At 31.2% G+C, this 27,919-nt stretch overlaps 1 protein-coding gene across 1 annotated transcript; it reads left to right on the top strand.

The window, feature by feature from the left end:
• Positions 1 to 854: 854 nt before the first annotated feature.
• Positions 855 to 26,545, top strand: LOTGIDRAFT_159662 (hypothetical protein; the record flags this gene model as incomplete). Its single annotated transcript, XM_009054156.1, has 27 exons — positions 855 to 1,016; positions 1,309 to 1,415; positions 1,828 to 1,906; positions 2,286 to 2,454; positions 2,767 to 2,768; positions 2,924 to 3,007; positions 3,305 to 3,421; positions 9,124 to 9,174; positions 11,051 to 11,196; positions 15,072 to 15,156; positions 15,529 to 15,691; positions 16,439 to 16,521; positions 17,677 to 17,836; positions 18,362 to 18,574; positions 18,966 to 19,283; positions 20,322 to 20,453; positions 20,791 to 21,426; positions 21,707 to 21,848; positions 22,033 to 22,240; positions 22,613 to 22,802; positions 23,389 to 23,595; positions 23,969 to 24,155; positions 24,419 to 24,689; positions 25,039 to 25,121; positions 25,476 to 25,578; positions 25,944 to 26,048; positions 26,360 to 26,545. The coding sequence occupies 27 exons, from the start codon at positions 855 to 857 to the stop codon at positions 26,543 to 26,545; spliced, it is 4,389 nt and encodes a 1,462-aa protein (XP_009052404.1).
• Between the last annotated feature and the right edge of the window lie 1,374 nt (positions 26,546 to 27,919).

Here is a 27,919-nt window from a genome sequence, read left to right as displayed (position 1 = left end):
ATTGATGATATCTGAGAATGACATAATTTATGACTGTGATGAATTGATAATAATAACACTTCTTTCTTGTGTCAAGTAGCTTCTAAACACTTGTGCAACAAGACTTTCAGTATTACTGAATAGGCCTCCATATTCCATCACAAATTGAGACAGGTTAACGTTCAGATCACAATCATAGACTAAGTCTAGGCCTACAGACCTCTTGCAACCCATGCCCTGTTGTGTTGTAGTAGGTGTAGCCTAATAAATTGGTTGCATGTTGCAGCCACTTATTATTGTGGTAACAACTCTTAATGTGGGGTTCACATGGATGTGATAGTCCTACACACTTTCATTATCTTGCATGGTACATGTGATATTTTTTTTGAGTTTGGTGTGAAAAATAAGCTGGTAATATATAAACAGAATTTGCCTTGATAAAAATAAGAGCCAATTTCTTCCTGAGTAAGATTTTGTTAAATCATTTTTTCCTCTTTGATCAGTAAGCTTATGACATTGCATAACAATTAACCTGATCAATGATCATCAGATGATTGATGGAATGGGCAAATAACCAGAATATAATGTAAATTGATAAAATATGATAACATGACATTAGGTTCTGTTATATATTTTTTATTTTTTTTTAGCACAGACTGGACTAATAAGATGAAGACTTTCAAACGCCTGATAAAAATAACAATTTAACCAAACTACTCATTAACATACTCATCATTCATTGCTTTGATAGGCCTAATGATACCTTAATCACATTCTCTGTATTCAGATTTATCATATTCTCTGTTTTCATATTTATCACATTCTCTGTTTTCAGATGTAGGAACTTATCCCTATAGCTCTATAGATTTAGAAAAATGTCGGGTGGAAGTAGTATAGTTGTACCTATGGTATTATGGGGCAAGTATGCACCTACTCATTGTATATCAGCCATATTGGCTACCCAAGATTTAAAGAATATTGTCACTGGTTGTAATGATGGACAGATTCTAGTGTGGGATTTAACAGATAGTGGACAGGTATTTTGAATTTATGTAAAATATAGAGGTTCCATAATTAAGTTAGTCTTGAATTGCAGGAACCACAGGCACCAGACAATAAAAGGAAGAATGATAGGTGAAGACATACATTTGCAGGGCTTGAAAACTTTGCATTTATATCAACTTAGTCAAAAATTATGTGAGCATCTTTTGCAAAAATGTTAGAAAATGTTAGTTTTTGCATAGACATTAAATTGCTTTCAGGTGAAGTTTTAAAGAAAAACAACAATCTGAAATGTGAATCAAACTTTATCATTTATTATTTTTGCAGGTCTATCCAAGGAGTATGTTATTTGGTCATACAACATCTATTAGTTGTCTTGCTTTAGGTAGCAATCAGTCAACACAGCCATATATAGTTAGTGCTTCTGAAAATGGGTAGGCTGTTCATTACGTTCCCATCTTTCCATAATTTCACATAGTATTACAGAGACATCCTTAGTTATTGTATCTTATTATCTTTAACTTGCACCTTGTTTTATCATAAATCTTTACTTTGTGACCTAGGCCAGTGCTTTCGCAAGACTATGTTCTCATCACCATCTAACACAAAGGTTATGTATTTGTGTGGACCAAATACACAACTATCAACCAAAATGCAATCTTCAAGTGAAAAATTCACAAGCTTTGAAATACAAATAAGTAAATATGACATGAGTTCAGAAGGGTTGTTTGGTCTCTAAAATCTCTATATTCCATGTTCATTAGCTGTAGTCAAGCCTGTGTAATATTCATGTATATTTATTCATGAGCTCTGTGGTCATTAAGATTAAAAATTCCAAAATTCCAGAGAGATGTGTTTATGGGATATTAGTGATGGAAGATGTATAGAGTATACTAAACTGACACAAGTACATACTGATATGGTGGTAAGTGTAACAATTATATTTGGCTAGCTGGTTGGTTGGTTGGTAGAAGACAAGTTAAGGTCCGCTTCAAGTTAGATGGTGTCCTAAACCATGTTTTGATTATATTCATTCTTTATGTACCATGACCATAAGCAGAATATTTTGTACAAAAAGTTTCGTGAATTAACCTAAAGGAAATTGAAATGATTGTAGTTTTGCATCATGCTTTTTCTGGTCCTGATTGGGTTAGCATAGAAGGGCAAGGGTATTTGTCAAGTTTTCTATTTGAAAAAAATACTTATTCTGGCTGTCAGAGTATATGTAGCTTTAACTGATGCAAATGAACAGAATAGAAGTGTATATAAGTATTGTATATATTTAAGTTTGTTGTATTTTTCAGTCTCATCATTTCTCTCACAGTAAAGATTTACAACTAGTTTGTAATGGATATTATCCTGAAGTTCTGATTATTAATCCTGTTACATTCGAGATTGTTCTTAGTTTATCATCCAAGGTTGTACCAGACTGGATCAGTGCTTGTTGTGTATTGAAACCTGTAAATAAAGAGGGTAAGATATTCCTCAATATCTGGTACCACTCTGCTACTGAGTCAACTCAGTTTCCCTATCGATTAGTACACGTAATTAATAATGTGTATTCGAGATGAAATATGTCAATTTGAAAGAGTTTGACACTTTCCTATATTTGTACTTCCATACTGTGCTTGAAAAACTGAAAGTCTTTTTTTTTTATCTATATTTTTGTCATCAGAGTAACTGGTTTTGAAAGGGGTTTTGAATTTTCCAATAACTAAAATAAATATTTTATATGGAGTGGAATGAAATTAGTTGAAATGATTATAATCATATGCTTGTTTGTAGGGGTGAGTTCCATTGGTCTTTAGAACCTGGTTCCCTTATAAATAATGCAACAAAATGTATGTTAGAGTACAGAGTAATAAAGAAAAGCTTGACTTATGGTTTGTCCTGTCCATACCTAAATCTAGAATGTTACAGGTGTTTTTTTTTTATTGAAAAGTTATACATTATAGGGGATGTGGTGTTAGCTATATCTAACTCTGGTACAGTTAAAGTATGGACATTAACTAGTATAGAAGCTAAGGTATTTACAGTATATTTCTTATTACAATCTTCTCATTGTAGATGGCTCAGCTTTATCTATTGTCTAAAAACTGTCTGGTCAATGAATTTGAGTACATACATGCATACATGTTTAAATTGTGCAGCAAATAATACAGTTTTTGTCAAATTTATTATTTTTTGTTATAAAGTTATTTTTTGCCCACATATAAATATTTTTTTAAGATTAGGAGAAACACGAGAAATATGAGAATTCTCTATTTCATAATAGCTTGGTTTTCTTAAGTTGATTAAAAGTTATTTTACAATGTTTTTGCAGTTAAAGACAGTATATGAAGATGAGTCGAAACAAATTCGATGTTTAAACGCTCAGACTCTAACTTGTTGTAGTGAAAATCAACGTACAGTTTTAATAGTCTGCTCCAAATACTGGCAGGTTGGTACTGTATTCTATTACTCACTTTTTTTGAACACCTTATGCCACTCTGTAACTGAGTTTTTCAGCTTTGATGATTTCACATTGCTAGCATTGTTTATTGGACATATTTATTTCTTTGATTTATTTTAAAAAAAATGTATATGGTTTTGTTTTCAAATCTGATTTACCTTGGCTTCAACAACCATTACTACCTTTCAGCTAAGATCAATGACATCTTGTTGATTGATCAATACATTCTGTTTAAGTAGAGAATAATAGCTTTTAAAAGATATAGCAGGGTTATACTTATATTTGAATAATTTGATTTAAGGAGGATATTGTATCTTGTAAGTGATTGAATAGCATAAACCTTAATTTGCTTCTGAAACCTTATTTATATTATGAAGAATCCAGAGAGTGTCTATTCTTCAAGAACATCTGGTTAGCATGGACAATACTTTTCTATTGTAATTGTCAGACTCACTTCACCAGTTATCTTTTAAAAATAAATTAACTTAATAGATAAATAAAGGATCTTTAATGAGTGCTTATATAATGAAGTTTATGCCAGATTTAATATTACCCGAGGGAAATGGTTAATCTTGCAACTCATTTCATAAATTTCACATTACATAAACACGAGTGAAAGATTCTATTTATCACACAACTTTCAATAAACGCATATTTTCCTTAAATTCCTTGCTCTTTTTCTATATACGGCTTCATTTTGAGGTTAGCCTTTTTACACCTTTCTACAAAATGCCCTTTGCCTTCAATTCTAACTGAGTTTTCAACTTCAAAGAATGCCATGTTTAAATGGTGCATGATTACATGACCTAAATTGCATAGTTATTAACCTGTGTTATATCTGTTTTATGAACCTGTCTTATGGACTCTAGAAAACAACTGTGGGGTGATAAGTGTATTTTCTATGCATCACTAGCCTCTTTAATCTTCTAAAACCTTGCTGAAACAATATTTTAGTTCCAATGTATTTCTTATTTAAGTTCGAGATATTTACTTAGTTTTCTCTAGATCTGATATTTTTGTCTTTAATCAAAATATTTTGCTATAATAATTGACATATTGTTGACTAAATTAAGAAATTCTTTGCTGAAGACTTCTTCAAAATATATCTATTATTCTTTTTAAAGATATTTTTTGTTTGATTAATGAGACGCTTAGATGTTGATATTCCCATTTAATTAAACATTTTAATTGACTTCTTAGAAAACACAGACAATAAAAACTGGGTTAAAACATAAAATATTAAAACAGACTCATTTAACTTTTGTCTTTGTTATTGATTAAGCAGTCTGGTAGAGAATAAAAACAAACAACAGTACATATCATTGTATATTACTTGAAATATGATACCTTTGAAAAAATGTTACACATCGAGGCCTGGGTTCCAAACCTTGGGTGCTAGTATCCTTATTACCACAGGGTGTACATAAGATGCCTTTTGGATAATTTTGAATAATATTGTTTTATATCATCAGCCATGAATTCAGGAAAGAACAATTCATGACTTTTAGTTTGCCTTTGATGGGTGAAGGGTGTACCATGTACCATGTCTTGATGTTAAGAGTTTAAGAGAACCAGGGAATACGAGAAATAAATAAACTTTTACCTTCTTGTTTTATCTGTTAAAATAATTGGTGATATATATGGTTGAAGAATAAGAATAAAATGTATTTGCCTCTCAGTGTGCCTTTTCCGTAGTAAATGAAAAAAAACAAAAATATTTTATAGCTTTTAACAAAATTGACTGTAAAATATTGTCAACAGACAGTTTGTACAGCAATACAAAGCCTAATAAAACATTACAAAATAATAAAACCATTGAAAAATTAAAATGATTCTCACCAGTGATAAAGATTGAATACACCAAGTATGTTAGTTTTGACTGCAGTAATGATTAGTAATTTACATCAAATTATACAAACAACAAGTATTGAAATTAAACATCATCTCTCTTTGTTTAATGTAGTAATAATATATATGATATAGATTACAATTTCACAAGTTATTTATTTAAACTGTTTCTGATCAGGTTGAAATATTTATCTATGGGTTTTAAAAGTCGTTCTATAGCCTATGTGTGTGTGTTAGAGACACAGTCATGTAGCTCCTAGCTTCTATTTACACAATACAAATTCCATTCTGTGGTTCCTGTAATTCTAGTGACACTTTAATCAGATTAAAATATCCCATTAATAAAATATATATTTATAATCTAGTCAATTTTTTTTTGAAAATACAGGAACCACAAAATGGAAATCTGCATGGTGAAAATAGAAGCTACATGTGTCTCTGATACATTAACAGACATGTAATTAATAAAAACTTAAAACTTTTGATTCCCATGATAAGAGCTAGAAATCCTCCTCATTGAACCACTTTAAGAAATTGATAATTGCATTATAGATTTTTCAATCAATGATTTAACTTTATTTAAATTAGGTTAAGTGAATTGATTTTCTTATCAATATCATGATTTACTCATCATAGACTGTAAACTTTCTTAAATAGAGAAACTTAAAAGAGGTAATATCACCAACTTTGCTGTCCAAGTAAAATTTCGGTAGCTCCCAAAAAGTAGGAAATATAAGTCTTCTATGGGCTACATGATTACATGATTATGTATTACATTACATTACATTGTATTACATATACCCAAACAGTGGTTGAAACAGCCCTTACCTAATGTCACATAACATTTATATCATTCATTTTAGCTCATACAACTTATGGGAGCCACGGTGGCTCAGTGAGTTAGACGCTTGCTCGCTTACCTGAAGGTCCACGGTTCAATCCTGGCATAGGTCAAGATAATATCTTCGGATTTTTCAACCCGGTTTCCCCCCGGTTTCCCCCTGTCAGTGATGCAGGTAAGAGAGGCTGACATGGAAAAAGCGCCTAGTCGTTCAGATGGGAAAATAAACAGAGACCCTGTGTGCTACAGGCTGTGCAAGTTAAATATCCCTCGACAGTTGGAAATTGAAAAAGAGCAGGCTAATTCCGCTGTCCTGGCAAAATTTTCCTCGTTGTACCCTGCATGGCATTGCCCGTCATCATTTCACTACATGGAGTTATGGATATATGATGTTTATCTTATTCACACTCAAGGACTCAGTGCATTATAAGAGATAGTTTAACTCTATTTTTAACATGATCATAGAAGTACATGTACTAAGAGAATAACTAAATTTGACTGAAGATAAATCATAGCTAACATTCATTAGAATTGATTCTTGATAAATCTTTAAATTGATTGCTTGACCAAACATAAATCTTAGAAAGAATTCAATATATCTTGACCATTGATAAATCTTGAACATTGTTCCAATAAATATAGGTTTGTCTGAAGAAAATTGATTTAAAGCCCTCAGTGACGATTGTACTATTGATAATTAGGAAGCTCTCCCATTTACTGTACTGGACATCAATACTATAATGGGTTTACCATATCAATATGTAAAAAATATTCAATAAGTGAACTCTTCTTTAAGTGCTGAGGTACCACTTCACAATTTACTCCTACTAATTGATTTATTTGTTAGTTTGATTGTTAACAGGCTAAATTGTAAACAAGGGTGGCTTAGTTTATATCTCAATAAATATATTACTATTATTATTATTTAAGATACAACATAATTTTTATACCTTAAAAGACAGGTATTGATATTTCTATTGTCTTTCCCTTTAGCAGGAAACCAAAACCCAGATGATAAATATTTTTGATCTCATGTGATTTTTAAACCGTCCAATCTCTTATGAAAAAGATTGTTTTGATTGGATAAGATTCATCGGTTGATACAAACCTATTTTGACAAAGTGTAGACCCTTACAGACAAGATGTAAGAGTCTTATATATAAATTATATATATAAATCTATAAACGATCAACCACAATTGTTAATGTCAAAATTTGTTCCACCCACTTCCTCGAATTCATTAAGTCAAGTTACCCAATTTCGTGTATTTCCGGAAATGATCAATAATTTACATGTGCGACTGCACGTGACCTCAGCATTTGCATTTTTTTATGTACATTGGTTATCTCTACGTCAACCTGCAGAATTTGTGCTAGAATATATTTCATTGAGCAAAGTCACTTGAAAAACTAGAGGATTCCATGTCAGCAGAAAAATTTTATGGAACACAATGTGGGCCATATTCTTATGTTGTTTCAATGAATTATAGCAATAAATTACTCTTACGTTTTACTTTACCCTGTTTTGTCAGTCACTATTTTTTTGTAAATCATTGATCTTTCAAGGAATTTTCTTTAGTTATAATGAAATATTATTAAAGATAAATACTAAGAAATGATAATTATACCACTGGGTATCAATACAACGTGTTTTTTTTACTTTGGATCAAACATTGTACTTGAAAATAGGTGACGTATTTTGCAGACGTTGTCGAGTTGTTTACTCATGAAATATGGGTCAAAGTGAAGGAATCATAAGGAAAATCAAAACAAACCAATTTTAATTATTTTATAGATTATCTGAAGAAACATCTAAGACATTAAAAAAAATTTCTGTTTTTTTAACTTTGACGCAATTGGATGTTGAATCCTTATATGCACGAATAAAGGTTACACCACTGTACTAACATTGCTAAGCAATTGCCGGTAGTTAAAAATATTTAAAAGTGTTCCACATCTACATGACCCATTGGTACTAAGGACTTTTAGTCTATAACTTATATGTATTCAGTTCATATCAAGTGTTTGATGTCATAAACATCTTAATTAATCTTTCATGTACCTTTGTGTAATATATAGTTGACTGTCTGTGGTATGTCAAATCTTTTGTCTTAATGAACTTGAACATCCAGTAATTTTAGACAAGATTATGCCAGAATTTTGAACTTTTCATATATAGATTCAGAGATGTTGTGGTTCTCTTTTATTTCATTGTCTCATTTTGTTTTTATGTTGAAATGTGGGCACTTGGCTCTCAATAGAAACAGAGCATTGCCAAGATTTTGAGAATTTAATTTTATGTTACATTACTGTGCTGGTACATGACCAGAATTTTTTCACGAAATGCATAGTTTGATCCACTTTCTATTCTATAGAAATCACAATTGATACAAATGACTTGATCTGGGCACTTATCTCTTTTTGGAAACAGGACAAACAAAGTCTTGTTACCTTCTATTCTATAGCAATCACAAATCATCCTACTCATGTAAAATAGACTGAGATGTAAGCTGAGATATCATAATTCATTCTGAGAAATTCCTAAGTGATTGAAATCTCTTTATTTTTTATGTTTCTTGGTGCATCGTTTATAGTATGTAATATTAATTTAAAGAGATTTTCTAAAAGATTTATGTGTATAAGGGACATTGATATCATCGATTTGCTCCTTTCAAATTTTTAATCAGACGTCTTTGGTTCTTGCAATTACTCTTAAACTATACATTTTATGATGTCAATATTGCAAAGGTCCTATCCAAAGGTCTTATATATCAATAGCAGCTTTTGTGATACTTTTAGTGGAATTACAAGATCCACAGACATCTGACTGAAATTTGGAATGGTGCAAAATAATGATTTCAGTGTCCCTGATACACATAAAGATTTTTAGAAAATTTCCTAATATAATGATATTTTTGATATTGTGTGCAACTTGATCAAACTACAATATATTTTTATGAATAATATATTGGGTGTTTTTGGAAATATTATTAATTTTAAAGGTATATAAATTTCGACATCGTGGATCACAAATGTCTAGGCATGAAGAAATGGTAAGAGAAAAATCACTGTGGAATGATAGAGTTAGACGTGCATTATTAAATCATTTCAGTTATCATATTTATACTAGATACTGGCACAAGTTAGAGAAATGGTACATTGTACAAAATACTATGCTTAAAGGATTTGTAAAGAGGTTTTCTGAACTTTTATATGTATTAGGGACACTGTTAGCATGAAGTTGCACCATTCCAATTTTCATTTAGACGTCAGTTGTTCTTACTATTCCACTAAAATTAGGTGTTTTAGTTAATTTACCCGAGGACTCTACCTGGGATAGCTTCATTATTAAACACTTAGTTTAAATGAAATCGCAAGATTCAAAAATTCGGACTGAAAATTAGAATAAATCAATACTATCAGTGTCCCCTATACATAAAAATTTTTTCTTAAACCTCATTACAATCCATCTTAAAACGCTTCTGTCTGAATTATGTATTAAAGGTAAACATAGTCATGTCAGTCAATTTTTTATTTCTAGTCAGACAAGATAGGTCAGTGATGGTTGTCTATCCCTTGATATGAACCATGATAATCATCAACCATTACTAGTCATAATGGCTACCTATTTTTCTAACTTGGGCCAAATTGAATTTTTTAGAATAAGATACTTTTAGTTTGCATAGAAATGCATGTAGAATGATTTGATAAAATATGTACTAAAGCTATTGATTTTGTATCCTAGCGCAAAGTTAGCTTCTAAATGTCAAATCTATTTTTGCTTGACATTTTCTTTAAGAAAGATTATGCTCTAATCTCCGGCAGATGTTTATTTTTTTAATTTGATTAAGTTTTTTTTAGTTTAAGTTGCTGATATTTAAAAATGCACATGGAATGAGTGAATTTTGAATTATAATCCTTTTATCAGAAAATTTTCAAGCACAAACAAGAATTTGATTTATTTAGAAAAAACCCAGAATTATTTGTCTCGAGCACCTGTTTTTATTTAAAATATCTGATTAATTTGCAGCATTCACTGATTTATTTCATTAATTTCATTTTGCTTAATTCTCATCTGTTGACCGACAATTTTAAAATTCACTGTGTGAAAGGTCTCTAAAAAGTTTATCACCAGTCATAACTTCATGTGTTTCAGATAATTTGTAAAATAAATCTTGAGCTTAAGACTGATAATTGCATCATTATTCTCAGATTCTTTCCAAATTAAATTACTTTTTCAAGATTCCATTTTGTAGAATCACACTTTTGAAAGAAAATTTCAAAATTTTTAATTATTGTTGAAAAACGGGATGGATCCTAAATTGAAAAAAAACCCTCAAGCTTAGAAAAGATATTAGACTAGATATTATAAGGATATATATTCATTAGATTGTTGTATAATTTCTCTATATTTAGTATTTTATGCTCTGAAGTTGATGTTCTATTGTATCATGCCATAATCTTTATAATATAATTAAACCAACTTGATATCTGAAGGGTATATTAGTCAGATTCAACATCTATCCTTTGATCAATCGTTTTGAAATCGGTATTCCTCTCACTAATTTTGGTGAAGGTTTCTCGACCCGCAAGATTTTGATTCAAAAATCAAAAAGGTCACCAAATTTGAAGAATTTTTCACTAGAGCTGGTCTAATGCTGCGAACTATGTTTGTGATGAATGATCCTCATCATGACAGTTGATTTTGGAAATAGTATTTATATATAAAAATCACTGATGGTTGGACTAAACAATGAAAGTTCAAGGTTGGCTATTAGTCTTAAATGACCATAGTCAAGGGTTAGGTGTGTAACTGACTAAAGTTCCTTTGAGACATCATGGTGCTAACCAACAGGTGCTTGTACCAAGCAGGTACTTGTTATCATATAGTCTCTGTTTCTATATAGTCTCTACTGTTATTTATTACAGATCTATGATGCCAGTGATTTTACTCTGTTATGTTCTGAATCCAGTCGTGTTGGAGAAAGATGGAGTGGAGGAGATTTTGTTAGTATTGATAGAGTTTTAGTCTGGAGTAACGAAGGCAAGGGATATTTATTCAAATTGCCCACAAAGTATGTACCTTTCTTTTATTCATTTCAATATTTTGACCAATCCTTGCCCCATTCTTTTTCTGTGACTTCTTGTGAAGCTTTTGTAAGTCTTTATTTCTTTTACTATGATGCATTGTTTTTTCTGTGAAATTAGGAACTAAGCATTGCTTTCTCTTTATCAGTTGAACTCAGTTTATAACCATTAACACCTGTCACAATTTAACATCAGTTCCTAGTTTCATTAGAGATGGAGGGGTACAGATAGTCAAGATATTTTATCATATAAAACTAACTAAAGATATCTCACTGATAGAATCTGTCCAATTCTTTAACTTCAAGTCATTTGAAATAGTGTGTGAAGTAATCTATCTGTAGTATTTCTCTTGAAATTAGTTAATTTTTCTAAATTGCCAAAATCATCTTAAATGATTGAGATAAATCTAATGCTTTTTTTAAAGTTTGATTGGCTTCTAGTGGTAATCATTTGTAGATTTGTCCTCTTTTTTTGATAACTAGATTTTGTAGGATTTTTTAATATTATATTTTGTCAATCATTGGGACACATAAATTTTGGTTGCTATTTTATAGCTTTTTTTTCTGTGAAGAAAGTTAGGTCATTTCCCACCTAAGCCCATAGTACCTTTCATTGTTAGTTCTAATAGTAGATATAGCCTAGAAACTATAAAGTATCCTTATGTAATACAATTTTTAGAATCCAAGAAAAGATCACCCATTTTTAGAATCTGAGATTGATGTATAGATCACCCATGAGCACAGTAAACTCCCTTTGTTGTAGATATATAGATGTTATTCAGAATGGCAATAAGCATTATCAGAAGCACTGGCCATGGTCTTTAAAATATATATTTCACACTGATCAGTATAATTCAAACCTTTTACTTAAAACCCAACATATACAAATTTTCGTCATCTGATTGGTCAAAATTGATTAGATTTCTTTTATCAACCAATCAGATCACTGATTTTGAATTTGAATTTTAAGCTGAGTTTGTGAAACAAAGTAACTGACTATTTTCAGTGTTTTCCTTTCATCAAGACTGAAATCTGTTCCTATCCAAACCTTACCCCAACTCATTCTTCCATCTTTAATTATGTCAACCTCTCATTTGCATGTAGTAATTTTAAGTCTACGGTATTTGGAAAAGTTATATTTAGGAATATGCCAAGTCTGTTGCAATATTTGTGCACTGGGAAGGACTTGTTTCCAGTTTTCCTAATGTCGAAACAAAATATTGACATCAACTTTAGAAAAGATTTTTTAGGAACAATTGTTATCTTAATTTGTTGCATAAAAATAAACTTATTATGTATTATTGGAGGCCTATCAGAAATATCATTACTTTATATAATCAAAACTCATTAATTTGACAAATTCTGATTGGACAATCATTTTCATGTAGGCCTGTAACCTCTTTCTAAGATCTGAAAAATATTTGGCATCATGCAAATTTTGACAATCTGTTTGACCTGTTTCTGGCTTTAAAACACAGCAATGGTTTGTTTCATTGAAACACCTTTAAGAAATGGACTATTTTATCTTTTGACTATCATTGATATTTGGTAATATTATTGGCATTTTGATCTAAATTTCGTTCCAAACCTGCAACAAAATTGCCAAATTGTGATTAAGATATTCGTCTGATTCAGCTTGCTAAAAGGAAAGGCTGTAAATGGGTAAGAAAATGATATTTTTGTGCACTGGTTTTAGTTACTAGATAGTAGATAGTTCATCTTTTATTTCCTGCATGTAACACATGGTTTTCACAATCACTTCACCCACTTACTGAAAAATTGGTTGATCTAACTTGTTAAATGGAAATATTTCTAGACCGTCTACTATAGAAAATAGTGATGTTCTTTTGGTAAAATATATTGCCATGAAAGAGAAAATTGATTAGCTTGATGTTATTTGACTGTCTTGGAGATCAAAAAACCTTGCTAAAATACTACAAGCCACAAGCCAACAGAGCAAGAGAAATAATTGATTTATAACAGTCTTCCTCTTTTGTGTCAGTAAAAAATGAAATATATTAAGACAATAGTTTTGAAATCATGTGTGTCCTTAATTTTCTTCTCAGTAGAATTCTGTATTGTGCGTGCTTCTTCCCAATAGTTGCTTCATTTATATTAAGACTTTGCTGAATATGAATCCATTTTAACCTTATATTTACTTTAACGAATATTTTTTTAAGTAAATCTATGAAAATGAAGTCTCTTAGTTCTGAATTAATTGTGTATCTCTCAAACATTGCTTTTTAGCGCATAGAAAACAATAATGCTTCTGACTCTTGCTATATAGTTTCTCTAATTAATTCATAAAAATAACAGGTCAACAAATCATAAAGGGTTATTACATTTAACTATTAATTGTATTGAATCTTTATGGTCTTCAAATTAAAGGCCCCTCGAAAACCAAAATGCTGTTCATAGTCATGATATTTCTAAGACAATCAAAGAATGCAAAGAGCAATCTCAAGGATCATATCTTGTGTATCTAACAAAATTGTAGCCAAGATGAAATAGCTCAAACCCGTCCTGTGCGAAGCTTTAGATTGAATGGCGGACCAGTTTAAGATAGAAGTCTGATCAAAATGAAGGACATATTTGTCTTTTCCTTACAAGCATTCATGTTATTCTTTGAAAAGTGACATGAAAGTTGCTGTACAGCTATTATGAAGCCTTGACATTACTGTGAAACCCTACTTAACCGGCAACCCACTTAATGTACTATTTAATGCTTTTGCAAGTTTCAATTGCCTCTTCTTAATGCTGATTTCAATACATTATCTGTTTTCATACACTGTATTATGAAATCATTCATAACGTAAGTTATTTAGCATGAGAATACCAAGCCTAAAAAAATACTTTTATTTTGGCATCTTCAATCCAAAAATGACTAATATGCAATTTGAGATTGATTCTGTTTTGAAATTGCAGTTCCAGTCTGACATGACTGTGGTAAAAATAGGTGGCAGACAGACTGAAATTCCGCCTTTGTACCTCCATTGTCTTGTGTTGTTTGATCAAAAGCCAACATTAAAAATAATGCGATGGCTAACTCATTCTCGGGCATTTGAGCTGCCCAGATGTTCAAGCTAAGCAAACATAGCCAGATGAAGTGCTTAGTCAAGATACAAAGTTAGGTTTGGTATTACCTATGAGAGATGAAGATTTATTTGTGACAGACCCTTTAAATAGCATGGAGTTTTGGTTTAACCATTAAGATATATGATACCATTACCTGATGTAAGGCTGCCAGAAACCTTTTCCTGTTGGTAACAAATTTATGGAGTCTCCCTCCCCCTTGTTTTTGTACCTGTTTCATTTTCAGTTCCTGTTCCCTTTGGTGGTGGTTAACATTTTACCTGGTTGTTAATTGTGATCTTACATTTTACTTATTTTTGTTTAATTAAAATCACATTGAATATTTGTACACTTTTGGTTTAAAGCTTATAAATTTGAATTTAACTACCCTTATTATATAACATTGTATATTTGTATACTCTTGGTTTCAGTGTGCATTCTGAATTGTGCTAGATAAATAATATGATTTAGATATTTTGAATATACAGATCTTCATGATGCAACGTTCAAATCTTCATTAAAGTGCTCATCTAATCAGAAATAAGCACTTTCATCATCTTTAGTTGTGTTTTGGAGAAACTGGCCCTTTTTTCATTCAAATCTGTAATTTGTTATTGTATTCTTAGTTTAAACCTTTTCTGATTTACATATTCTGATACTTTGTCACAATATAACATTATTTGCTTGTATATTGCATATAATGTATAATATGATATTGTATATTATGTATTGTATAATATGATATTGTATATTATATATTATTGTATAGTATGAGATTGTATATTATTCAGTGCTGACCCTAGAAGTAGTGAATACAGACATCATCAACCAACCAGCCCTCATGCTTACTATGTTTTAGATATTTATACTGAAAAGGTAAGTTTCAGAATCCTAATTTTTATTGACAGTGTTTCAGTTGAAAGCCTTTAGGAATTCTAATGTATTGGTTTTAATATGATACCATATCTCAATTGTTGTATCTTCCTATCAAAAATTTGATCTCTGCAACTAGCCAGTTATTTACAGTTACCAGTAGTCATATATTAATATGTTGATAATAAGCGTGGAATCAACTGATGGCATCTAATCTTTGAATATGAAATTCTCCACAATTGTACATCACTATATCTTTTGATAATAACATCATTCGATGGCCAGTAATATTATATCTTTATTGTATATTATTTTACTTCTATATTATTTATTATGACTTATTACATATTTTAAAAGTATGTCCATATATTATAGCCATTGGTATGTACCCCAGCTATGACGTACTGTAAGAGTGTAAATGGAAGGAAGAATTTACTACGTGGTGACAGTGAGGGTAAAGTTATAATATGGACACTACCTGAGGTCTCGGAGAAACAAATGACTCTAGTTAGACAAGAAAGCTTTGATAGGCTTCCAGGTATATATAACTCTCTTTTAGCAGTTGGAGGTGTTATTTTCTTCATAACTTGCTTCTATTCACTAGTACCTGCTGATCAATTGTAATACACAGTACTTCACCATACAATATAATCTTACATCACTGATGATATCTGATGAAATATATAGTTTTCACTGTTAATTTGGTTATTATGATATTAGTGATGGTTGGATATATTGAAGAAAAAATCATTGATTCTTATATTTGAGCATAAAAAAATTTAACTGGAAAAAAATGATTCTTTTTCTACTTTCTGAAAACAAGTGCTGATTGTGAAAAGCACCAATTATGATAAGTGGCCTATCAGTCTAGTTTAACATATCTTATTCGGCACACCCCGTGGAATCTGTTACTCGTAAGAATGATATCAGTTAGAATAGATCTTTAACTATTTAACTTGATAGCTTCTGAAGTTTCATCATTTACATAATTTATTATATTAGTTAAATTAAGAAACAATAGTTTTATGGATATAGACTTCTATTCATTATTCAAATACATCATCATCTATCATAGATAATACCAAATCTCATTTATAGCTTCTGTTATCATTGATATACCTACTACTCTTCTAAATTTAAATCTTCTGTAATTTCACAAATGTTCAAATAAAATTATAGGCTATGAGTGCCGTTTTTTTCATCTACAGAAAGATAATTTTCCCTTTGAACACATTTTATTCCACATCGCATTGCCTCTATCAGAATATGATTGGTTTTGTTCCAGCTCTATCACCACGTACCAGTACTACATTACAAGATGTATGGGATAGTTTATATAAATACCCAGCTGGTATACTAGAAGACTTGGTATGTATTACCCTATTACTGAACTAACTCGACAATCTTCAGAATATTCTTATCATAGTCATAAACACTGGACAAACATCATATAGTATATATATTCACCTGTTATAGTTGATATTTGATTATCAGACATATTGTTAGTTTGGATTTTTGTTTTCCCTTTTAAGACTGAAAAAGATGTCTGAATGACTGTTATTATAATCTACCTGACATAGTGAAAGAAAGCAAACTTGCACTCATTCTGAAAAGCTAGACAAACAAGTGCAATGAAACTAGTAAAGCAGATTGGTTAAGCAAATCTATTCATTGTTAAAAATTACATTAAGAAGGAATAATGTGTTCAATGAAAAAGATTAACTGCAGAACTGTATACATTTTTGTCATTATAATGAAAAAATTAAAAGAAATCTATTGTGTTGAGAGGTCATAATAACCTTTCTTCATTGTTACAGATCTTTTGAAATTATTGTCTTACTTGGTTGTGTAATTTTAAAGGGATTCTAAAAAGATTTTTCAATCTATTTATGACTATTGATTTGCACCATTGCACATCATGTCATGTAATTCTACTAGAAAAATACATGTTTTATGATTTCACTATCTCCAAGGCAGCTAATAATTTTTCATTTTTATTTCGCAAAAAGTGTCTTTCATATTCTTGTTTCTGAAGAAAGTATTTATCAAAATATTAAAAAGATATAACAGATGATGGAACTAATAAAGATATAAGAGATCATATCTAATAAAGATATAAGAGATCATATCTAATATATATAAGATATAAGAGATCATATCTAATAAAGATATAAGTTTATTGAGGACTGTATTTTAGATTGTTAAATTGTATATGTTTGAAAACTTAAATCTTATCATAGTGATCATTGTTCAGATCAAAGAATATATGGACACTCTCAATAGAAAAAATATGTAATTTAACATATCTAATGGCCCTGTCACACCTTAAGGTATAGCATCTGCATTTCTATAGCATATAAAAGACCCAGAAATTAGTCCCATACGCTTGCAACTGTTCAATGAATAAGCAACCGACCTGATTTCTGTGCCAAACAAATGTAGTATGCAGCGTGTTATAATATAAAAAGTGGCATCTGCTGATGCTATACGTTGATGTCAAAGAACAATAACTCTATATTTCAGTGTACAGATGATGAGAATGAACTACGTATAACATCTACTATCTATATACCATCACAAGGTAAAATAGTATGTGGTCGACAGAATGGTAGTTTAGTTATTGTACCAGCTACTCAGAGTATTATATTTCAACTACTAGAAACTCACTTTATTACTAAAGATTGTAAGTTTCTTCCATCTTTCTTTATCTTTTTCATTGGCTTCTTTAGCAAATTTTCCTGTTCTCATTTTCCTAAACATGTGCAGAAAGTGGGGGTGTGAGATTTCATCCTCTGTAATAAATTTGTATGTCATATGGATAAAACTGGAATATGTTATATCCATCAAAATAAAACATTCCTAAGATATAAGTTGATAAAAGTACAACAATGGAGCACCAACTGAAATAAACTCTCGAGTTAGGTTATGTTAGGCCATACTAAATAAATTGTGTGTTTTAGATTTGTGGAGCTTTCTCTCCCACCGATTTATTCCAGTTGAAAATCTTAAAAAGCAATGAATAATAAATTCGCCTTCTCGGTCAAATTTTGGAAAAAAAAGGCCTGCTATTTATTTTGTATGGCCTTAGGTGTCAGAAAAGATGGCTGTAAAGAACCTTGGGAACTGAAGTTGATAACATAGTAAAATTCTATTCTTGATTTCAATAAATAGAAATATAACTTAATTTATATGGTTTATTTATTTTCAGCTATTTCCAAACAGATATTAGAGGGTCATGATGGAAGAGTAACTTGTTTATTATACCCCTTTAATGAGAGTACTAGATATGAACCACAACATTTACTGTCAGGGGGTGCTGATTTCTCAGTAATATTATGGGATATATATTCAGGGTATAAGATACATACCTTCACAGTACATGGTGGAGAGTTGACACAGATGACTGTTCCTCCGTCTAATTGTAATGTAAGTGATGATTTTGTTTAGTATTTAAGCTTTATCAGAAAGACTACTTGCTGACAGAAATTTTGAGAGTATTTGAGTGAGAATGAGAAAGAAACTGTCTAATTGTTTATTATGACACTGATTTATATATAACAATACATTTTATTAGAAATGGTCCTGTTACCCAATCTAGTCTGCAATGACAATTAACATGTACTAAAAATGGCTATTTTGGAATTTTTGATTTACAAGGTTAGGTACATAATTATCTTGCTATAAGAGAGGTTATACCATATTTAACTTTTAACTTTAAATTTGGTAGAATGTAACATTTTACGTTCCCCATCTCTAGTTGTGTTATTGAAAAATTCATGCATAAAACTTGATTCTATATTTGATTGTTACAGGTCATCTAGATAGAGTGGTACAAGGTATAACAGCTGAAGAAATCCTGAATAACTGTGATGAGAACGCTACACCCATGGAGAACCTCACTAACCCTAGTCTAACATTAGCACAAGCCTTCAGACGTAGAAACTTTGCAACATTTCGTAATCTAGCTCAACAGAGATTACAAGCTAGTCAACATCAACAACAGACCAGTCAGGGCCCCAAGTCAGAGTTTGTAAAACCAACTGGTTATCCTATGTTAATACAGGGTGTTAGAACTAATACTAGAGACTCTGATTCTCATGTTTTATTCTTCGATACTGAATCTCTAATAGGTAAGATTTCATTTAGTGATAGTATTAACAGTTACTTTCTGTTGAGGCATCAAGATCCTCGTTGGTTTGATCAAGTGTTTATGGTTTTTTCTCTCTGAATACATTGAAATTAGTATTGAATTTTTTCTCTCATTTCATAAATATTCAAAAAAAATATTCTCTACAGTTTGCCATTTTTCTTAAAATGTCTTTGAGTCCATAGAAATATAAATGATATTACATGAAAGACACACTATGAAAATGACCCTATTTTTGGACTGAAAATTCACCTTTGTAAAATCATGGTTTAATAACTTTTCGAGTGGTTAACATTTTCATCCACGCAAAGACAATCCAAGACTCTCAGTAGTATTTTGTAATGAGATTTTAATTCATGCGAAATTGATTGCTAAAATTCAATACAGTAAACAATGTAGACAGAGAGAAATGTTTTTGTTTAACCACCCAGGACTTCTACTCAAACCCCTCCACAGATTTTGTTTCAGAAAACAATTAGACTTTCCTTTCATTTCAACTTTTAATTTGTATTTGACCAGTATTTTGAAAGTACAGTTATATATCCTCGCTTTTGGCTATCTTGCTATCTCAAGATATTTTTATCGTATTCAGTTTTCCTTTCCCTGCCTCATATTTGATAATTTGTGATTTTGTTACTTTGATATTTTAAAGCACAACCCCATGCAGCTTTTTTACTAATTTTATTGTGAAAGTTTGTAGTCTTTATATCTCTTATGATTTCATTACTAAAAGGGATATACCAGTAGTTGTCTAGATATTTTCTCTACTAGGTAATAAATATCAATGACATTAATTCATTAAACTTTTCAGAATTCAAAGTAGACATCTAGTTCTCGTGCAGTTTAATGAAATGTATCATGGATGTTTCTAGACTCTCATTACTTCAGTCACATGAAATTATTACAACTATATCATTGATCATAGCTATTTCTTTTTAATAAGAATTTTTTTTATTCTCTATGCATTTCTACCCCTACTATTTATGTTTTGTTTGGTGATGGTTGATTATTTCCCCTACAGTTCAGTTATTAACAGAAGAGTTTGCTATGTTATCACCTGGAGAACTAGAAGCGAGAGGATTTTTAACACCTGTAGCTGACAGAGTGGCAGGCTATCAACCTGAAATTAGTGATGCTCAACAAAAAATAGCAGGTAATGTCTTGAGAAATAAGGTAGATAGATCTAGGAAAAATTCCAGTTTTCATCTGAAAGCCCTAGATATGGAATCAGGAACTTTTATTACCTCTATAGAAATTCCAACCTGTGACCCATCTAATGGTTTAGCAGATGACAACTTAACATTCACCAACAGAGTTTGCTCAGAGTGGATTATGAACTATTTTTTGGATTTAGATCTATTTTGCACTGAAAAATGCGTAATAGATGTCAGAGAATCAGAGTCAGACTCAGAGAACTACTGTGTAATTCTATAACCGATTTTGTGATCAACATTCCAACCATGCTTATTGATAGTCTGCTTTATTTCCAGGTTTGATAGCAAAAGCAAAAGAAAAAGCTGATACATTGGGTCAAAAAATACAAGACAAGGTACAGACGGCTGGTCTAGGATTAAACAAAGAATCTTCCTCTTCTCAGAAAGGTTTTAATTTTAACAACTCAGCCTCCACAGATGATATGACCAAACCAGAATCTCTTCCATTCCAGGAGAATATGACAATGCAGATAGCCCAGATTTTTATGTCTTGTCTCCATGCTTGGGGTCTAGATCCAGACTTAGACAAGCTATGCCTGAATAAACTTGGTCTTTTAAAACCACAATGTCCCATTTCGTTTGGGCTCTTATCGAGACAGGGGCACATGTCCCTCATGCTGCCAGGCTGGCATAAACGTGTTTGTCAGAATGAATTGGCTGATTTAAAAGGAACATGTGCTGGACGACCTAAGCTCAGTGAAGCTAAGAGTGTATCATTCGCTGAACCAGATCCAGTGCCGAGTTCGTCCACCCCAGCTAAGCCCACTCTACTGGCTCAGAGAACTGGTAGTATACCATTTGATGATGAAGAACTATACAGTAGTGATGAAAATCAGAATGCAGGAGGTAAAGATGAGGTATTTGATAAAGGTGTATCTGATAAGAATGCTACAGCTTTACAACAAGAAACTGGTAAGTATTAAATGAGTTTCAATCAGTATTGTACATGATTATTCTTCAAGTTGATAGTTGAGACAAGATTAACATGAAATGTTGAAATGTTACAAGTTATTTATGAAAGTAACGGTTATTCCAATATTTGGGTCCAGTTACATAGCCAAAGTAATTGATAATTCAAATATTTAGTCTATTTCAGCTTAAGAAACCAAAGTTTATCTCATAAAATAATGATATTATGATATTATATGATATGAAAAATTAAGAACTTTATTGCATTTTATTTTTATTATAGAAATATTTTCAACCAAGGCAAGATGGCAGATATCTAGTGCTGTAACAACTCAACATTTATTAAGTGTAATATCTGTAGCTAATACCATGATGAGTATGAGTTGTGCCAGTTTTCTCATGAAAATTAAAAGAATATCAAAAAGGTAAGGACTTTGACTTTTGTAAAGTTAATTGATGTGTGAAATAGATGATTATAAACCTGTTTTCAGTTCAATTTTAGAAGAAATTAGGTTGTTTAAAAAGCCAATATGCTCTGCAATGTTGCATGTTTGCAATTTTCTAACAGCTTTTAATTTTATCAGAATGTTTACATTGATATGTCTACAGGAAACAGCGTGGAAGTATAGCAGGAACTAGTTTATCGTCAGGAGAAGACGAAGATCAACAAGTTATGCAGCAGGCTCAGATTAAACAGGGTTGGAGTTTATTAGCTGCCTTACATTGTGTATTATTACCAGAGTTGGTGGGCGCTAATCATTATGAACCACCACAGTTAGAAATGTTAGCTAGAAGATGGCAAGATAGATGTCTGGAGGTAAACACTGTTATCAGATATGCCATGGAAGGCTGAGAAGTTTGTGAACTGATGTAGATATTATATATGACTCTATGATTTGATATCATCTCAACTCTCATTATTGTAAAGCCAATCATGTACTTTCTTATCTTACTTGACCTTTATTCAGTTCACAGCTTTCAACGGTTTGAATGTGACTCTCTTTAGTATACAAACAAAGATGGCATCAGATGGGTTCACATGGCCTATAAAATTATAATACGATAAACAATAGGTAGTTCATTCTTGAAATCAAATCATACATGTGGCTGAACTTATGCTCACTGAATTGCCTATCATGTCATTCCTATATGAGAACCATGATCTAAATTACTCCATTTTTTTTGATAGATTCGTGAAGCAGGACAAGCTTTATTACTAGCTGAACTGCGTAGAATTGGTATTGAGGGTCGTAAAGCTATAGTAGATGATTGGTCACCTTTCCTACCAATGTATGTTGATCCTAATCATAGTCTATTGAGTGATGCTCAACGTGGAGATGATGAGGATGATGATGAAGATGATGAACAAATGTTGGCAGGTGGGCTATGTGAAATGTTAACAAGTCATTGTTAGAATATTTTTAGGACAATTTATAAGAATGATTGAGATGTAAACTTTGAAACCATACTAGTAACCTAATATTGGATCTTTGAAAACTAAAAACTGTCTTTATATTCGATCTTTGAATGGCATTTAGTAATGGTGTTGGATATAATGAAAAAATTCTTATGGATTATAATTACTAACTTTATTTGAGAAACGTTTCGACCAGTGTTCTCATTCATTGCTTGATAAAAACCAGAGAACACTGGTCGAAACGTCGCTCAAATAAAGTTAGTAATTGTAATCCATAAGAATTTTTTCATTATGTCTTCATATTCATTGTCAAAATCCTTTACTATTCTGAATTTATTAGATTGATGTATTTCAAGTACGTTTTCTCCATAATGAAATTGGTTTGATGGAATGGATAGTTATCACTATGCATTCTGGGTATCTTCCATTTGAAAATTATTACAAGCAATCGGCAACCTAAATTTATCTTCCTCATTTAACAAATTTGAGTAAGTTTTTAACGTAATAACAACTGTCAGTTAGAATTTTAATGGTTTTGAATTTTCCAGGAGACCTACCACCACATAAAGTATCTATATCATTTGAGAGTCGTAGAAAACAGGCTACAGCTATAGTGATGTTAGGGGTTGTAGGAGCTGAATTTGGTCATGAGATAGAACCAAGTAGACGTAAGGTGGAGGAGACTAATAAGAAAGGAAGTAGAAAACCACAAGAAGGATTTAGTCTTACCAACTATTCTCTTTCTAGACATACCAGTAAGTTCAAACTTATCAGTTCTTATACACCCTTCTCCCAAAAATGGATAAGTCCATAAATATTTGCTCATTATCTTATTTAAACCTAATTTTTCTGTAAAAAATGATGATGATGATAAAATTGTCGGATTCAACCAAGATCATTTGAAAATCAATCTGATAAAACTAAATGAGATAAATTTTAGACTCAAGTGCAAGTTCTAAGAATTAGATTTTTTATCCCTCCCCCTGTCTTGTACTCCTTTCCTGACAGTGAACATATATTTTGAATATATTGATCAAACAAATTTTAGAATTTGAGCATCTTTAAGATCCCTAGTGGCTATATTGTATAATGATTGTCTTACATGACATTCATTCATCTCTCTTTTAGGTAAAGCCCTGACATTCCTATTGTTAACACCACCGAACTCCCGTCTGCCAGCTCATACACCAATACGTCGTGCTGCTATAGATTTAATAGGGCGTGGGTTTACTGTATGGGAACCTTATCTAGATGTATCAGCTGTATTACTGGGATTATTAGAACTCTGTATTGATGCTGATATTCTAGTTCCAAGGTAATGTAATTTGGTAATTATAGTGGAAACCATGTCAGGTTAATTCAAATTATCACAAATAGTACTTACGTTTTCTTTTGAGATTTTTAATTTGACCATTTGAAACCATATCAAACTTGGATTTAGAAGTGTGTAATTGTGTACTTAACATAATGTGCATTACTGTTTATTTGGTATATTTATTACATATAAATAGGCCTATGCTTGCAGCTGATCATGATTGTTGCAGGACACATAACCAATGTTGCCTTTTGATATTTCAGTATGACATATGGTTTACCATTATCTCCTGCAGCTGATGCTGCTCGAACAGCAAGACATGCATTAACATTGATAGCTACAGCAAGACCAGCTGCTTTTATTATCACCATGGCTAAAGAGGTGGCTAGATATAATGCCCAGGCTCAGAATGCCCAGTCACAACACACACATCTTCAGAATCTAGTCCTAGTACGAGCCAGACATGAAATACAACACATTCTAGAACTAATGGTGGAGAAGATGCCCAATGAAATAGCTGATATTTTTGTAGAGGTAAAGAATTAAATTTGAAATAGAGATATAATGATGCCTTATTTATCTTTCTCAATTTAAATTGGCATATACAACTGCTTTTGATCTATTCATTGAAAGCTGATCTCGGGCCTATACCTGGAATATTTTTTACCTTGAAGTGGATAAAAACCACAGCACCTCCTCACTTAGCAGACAAATCTTACCCGCTATAAACTAAACTATGCAACTGCCACTGTTATTAGGGTATCAGTGATGAAACCTCTTAGATGCCTTTTGTCAAAGTGAAATCCTACTTTTGTTGGCCATTGGAATGATGAATATTGAGAAATTGATAGAATATATCTGATTACCTTTTCTTCTCTTATAGACTGTAGATGTTGTGGTCCATTGTTTAGATATGGCTCAATTAAAATCAAAAGGGTTACAAGAGTTATTTCCTGCTATTTGTAGGTAAGAAGTGTGTATTTTTGAAACTTGTTAATTCTTACTACTAATTATTTTTCTGCTCCACTTACCTCAATATATTTGATCATATAGGTTCCAGTATTGATTTTATTATGTATTTTTTTGGAATTAGTATAGACATGAGCAATCTTTTTAATATTTAGGTAGAATAATTAGAAATATATAAAACAAGATGTATATTCTGTTCATAACTACTTACACCATCTCAAATTTAAATGAACTGATTGTGTTGATGTTATGAATGGAATCTAGATGTGTTAATTGCTCAACAATAACAAAGTTTTGAGAATGTCACTATTAGTGCAAAGTGTACAATCAGTTTCTTATTTTATAATTCAGGTTTAGTATGGTGTCTCACTGTAGTCAAACTAAACGAATCTGGGTAGGAGCTAAAAATGGTAATTTAGCATTATATGAAATGAAACAACATTCTAAATGTCAGGTAAGCTATAAAAGTAATAGTTGGTGAATGTAAATTTAAGAGTAAAAAGAATCACCAATGTATCACAATTTTTGCAGATAACTACATAGATTTAAGTACCTCAGCTTATACAAATACAGAACATTTTGTGAATTATGTTCGTTTAAGCTATGGCATAGTATACATAAAGAAAACTTTAATCCATTTGATCTCTCCAGTTTCATTATAATTTTAAGGGAACCTATAATTTAATACTATATTTTCTACAAATAGGAAATCAAACAGCAGCTGAATATATATATATATGCTTGTCTACTTTTCTCTAAAGAGGTAAACTAAAGATGGATGTAAAACTTAGTGTTATTGCTATATTGTATCTTTTATAGTTGATCCCAGCTCATCAAGGTCCTATTATAGCAGTCAGTATCAATCCAGATGGAAAATATCTCTGTACATTTTCACATGTTGACTGTAAACTCAAATTCTGGCAGGTAAGATCCAGATTCCATTGCTAACAAATCGGTTCATTTGTGTGGCTTTCAAGACCAGAGTGGAATCATCGCAGGATAAATAGGACTCCCATGGAAAATAACTATAGAATGACAATGCTATGATTGGAATATCACCACTGTTGGCTGCAAATTTCTCTAGTTGTGTTTTCAGTCTTGTAAAAACTTTTGAATTAGTAGTCTAGGAAAGCACATAAGTATGTGACTTGAACATGCAGTCATTAGAAAAACGTTAAAAAAAGTGGGAAATTTACATCAGATCATATGGCTAATGGCTTTATTCTATATTTCAGACAGCCTCATCTTCTATATTTGGTATTGGATCTCAACAAACTAAGTGTATACGTCAATATTCAGTACAACCCATTCCAGTTACACCATTAACTAATATTCTGAAACTGGTTAGACTAGTATGGATTGACAATAAAACAGTTGTTTTACTGACTGTAGAAGGCAAAGAAACCAAATTTTCAGTATAAACTAGTATGTGGAACTGTTAAAATGGCATTCCATTGTAGGCAAAATATCTTTTTTTTTTAAAAAGGAACTTGTTTCAAGAAGTTTTCTATAGAAACCAGAATAGAGTACTAAACATGGTGCAAAAAACAGAGTGCTGGAGTGATATTCTGCAGTATGTGCCACAAACAATATAATTGGCCGTAGTTTTGTGTATGAAAAGCATGATAATATCAAACAGACTGAAACATATTTTGATTGCTAATTAATTTTTTAATGAGTGCTAGAACTGCTGGTAAAATGGCATTAATACTTCTACTTTGTAAAACACCATGTCACCATCTCAATGAACAAGTTGTTATATTTAATATACAGTTGTTAATATATATATAACTGTTAAGTCCAGTCTAATTCAAATTAGACCTAACTTCTGTTCATATTTTATTAGTTTCAAATGTTTTATCAGCTATTATCAAATCCGCTAGTCTAATATGCCTCGGAATTCATCTATTGTTCGTGTCACATTATCCCATTGCTGGAAAGAGCAGAGATCAAGCAAAGGTTAACAGAATGAAAAGTCAAGAAGGACACTGTTAGGCTTACTGTAGTGTTTACCTACTAAGCTAATGGCTAATAAAACATTCGAAACGAAACTAATGAAAACGAACTGGAGTAGGTCTAATTTTAATTAGACTGCTGTTAAGTCAATGACATAACTTAGCTCTGTGTTGTGATGAAATGCCATAAAGTTTAACTATAAGTCAAGCTAAGTGCACATCAAAGTATGATTCAAAATATTTATCATACCTTAACTATGTTTAAAATGGCTTTTCACAAATATCTTGACGCCATATTTTCTGGATGTACAATATTATTGTAATTGATGCCAGTGTTATTTATTCTAGTCTATATATTAAATGAATGTGTATGTTTGAACTCAGATGATTGTTGATTTACTGTGATATTGTTCATTTTGTATATTTAAGATATGTTGAGTAGCTTACTGGTGAATGTGAATATTTAAGGAACATTATTTAACTGTTATTTTTACTAATGATATGAAACTGATATTTATTAGATAGCCACTTCTCTATCTTTATACCTATGTATACTCACAACATATTGAATGAGTTTTGTAATAAATAATGTTATAATAACATTCCTACCCTATCCTTACACTTCTATTTGTGAAGCAGATTGTAAACACCATTTGTTTATGGTTAAAATTTACGAAACATTTAATTTTGAAAAAGAAACATTTGCCATGAGGCGTTCCACTTAAGTGTTAAGGCTCGCTAGTTAAAAAAACCTAACTCAACCCGTTTCTTGACCAAGCTTTATTTATCAATTTTGCCAACTGTTCTAGATTATATTAATGTAGTTTTGTAGATTTAATT

This window comes from Lottia gigantea (genome assembly GCF_000327385.1).
Source record: "Lottia gigantea unplaced genomic scaffold LOTGIsca_21, whole genome shotgun sequence".
Classification (NCBI taxonomy): domain Eukaryota; kingdom Metazoa; phylum Mollusca; class Gastropoda; family Lottiidae; genus Lottia; species Lottia gigantea.
This window is presented reverse-complemented; position numbering and strand designations above follow the sequence as displayed.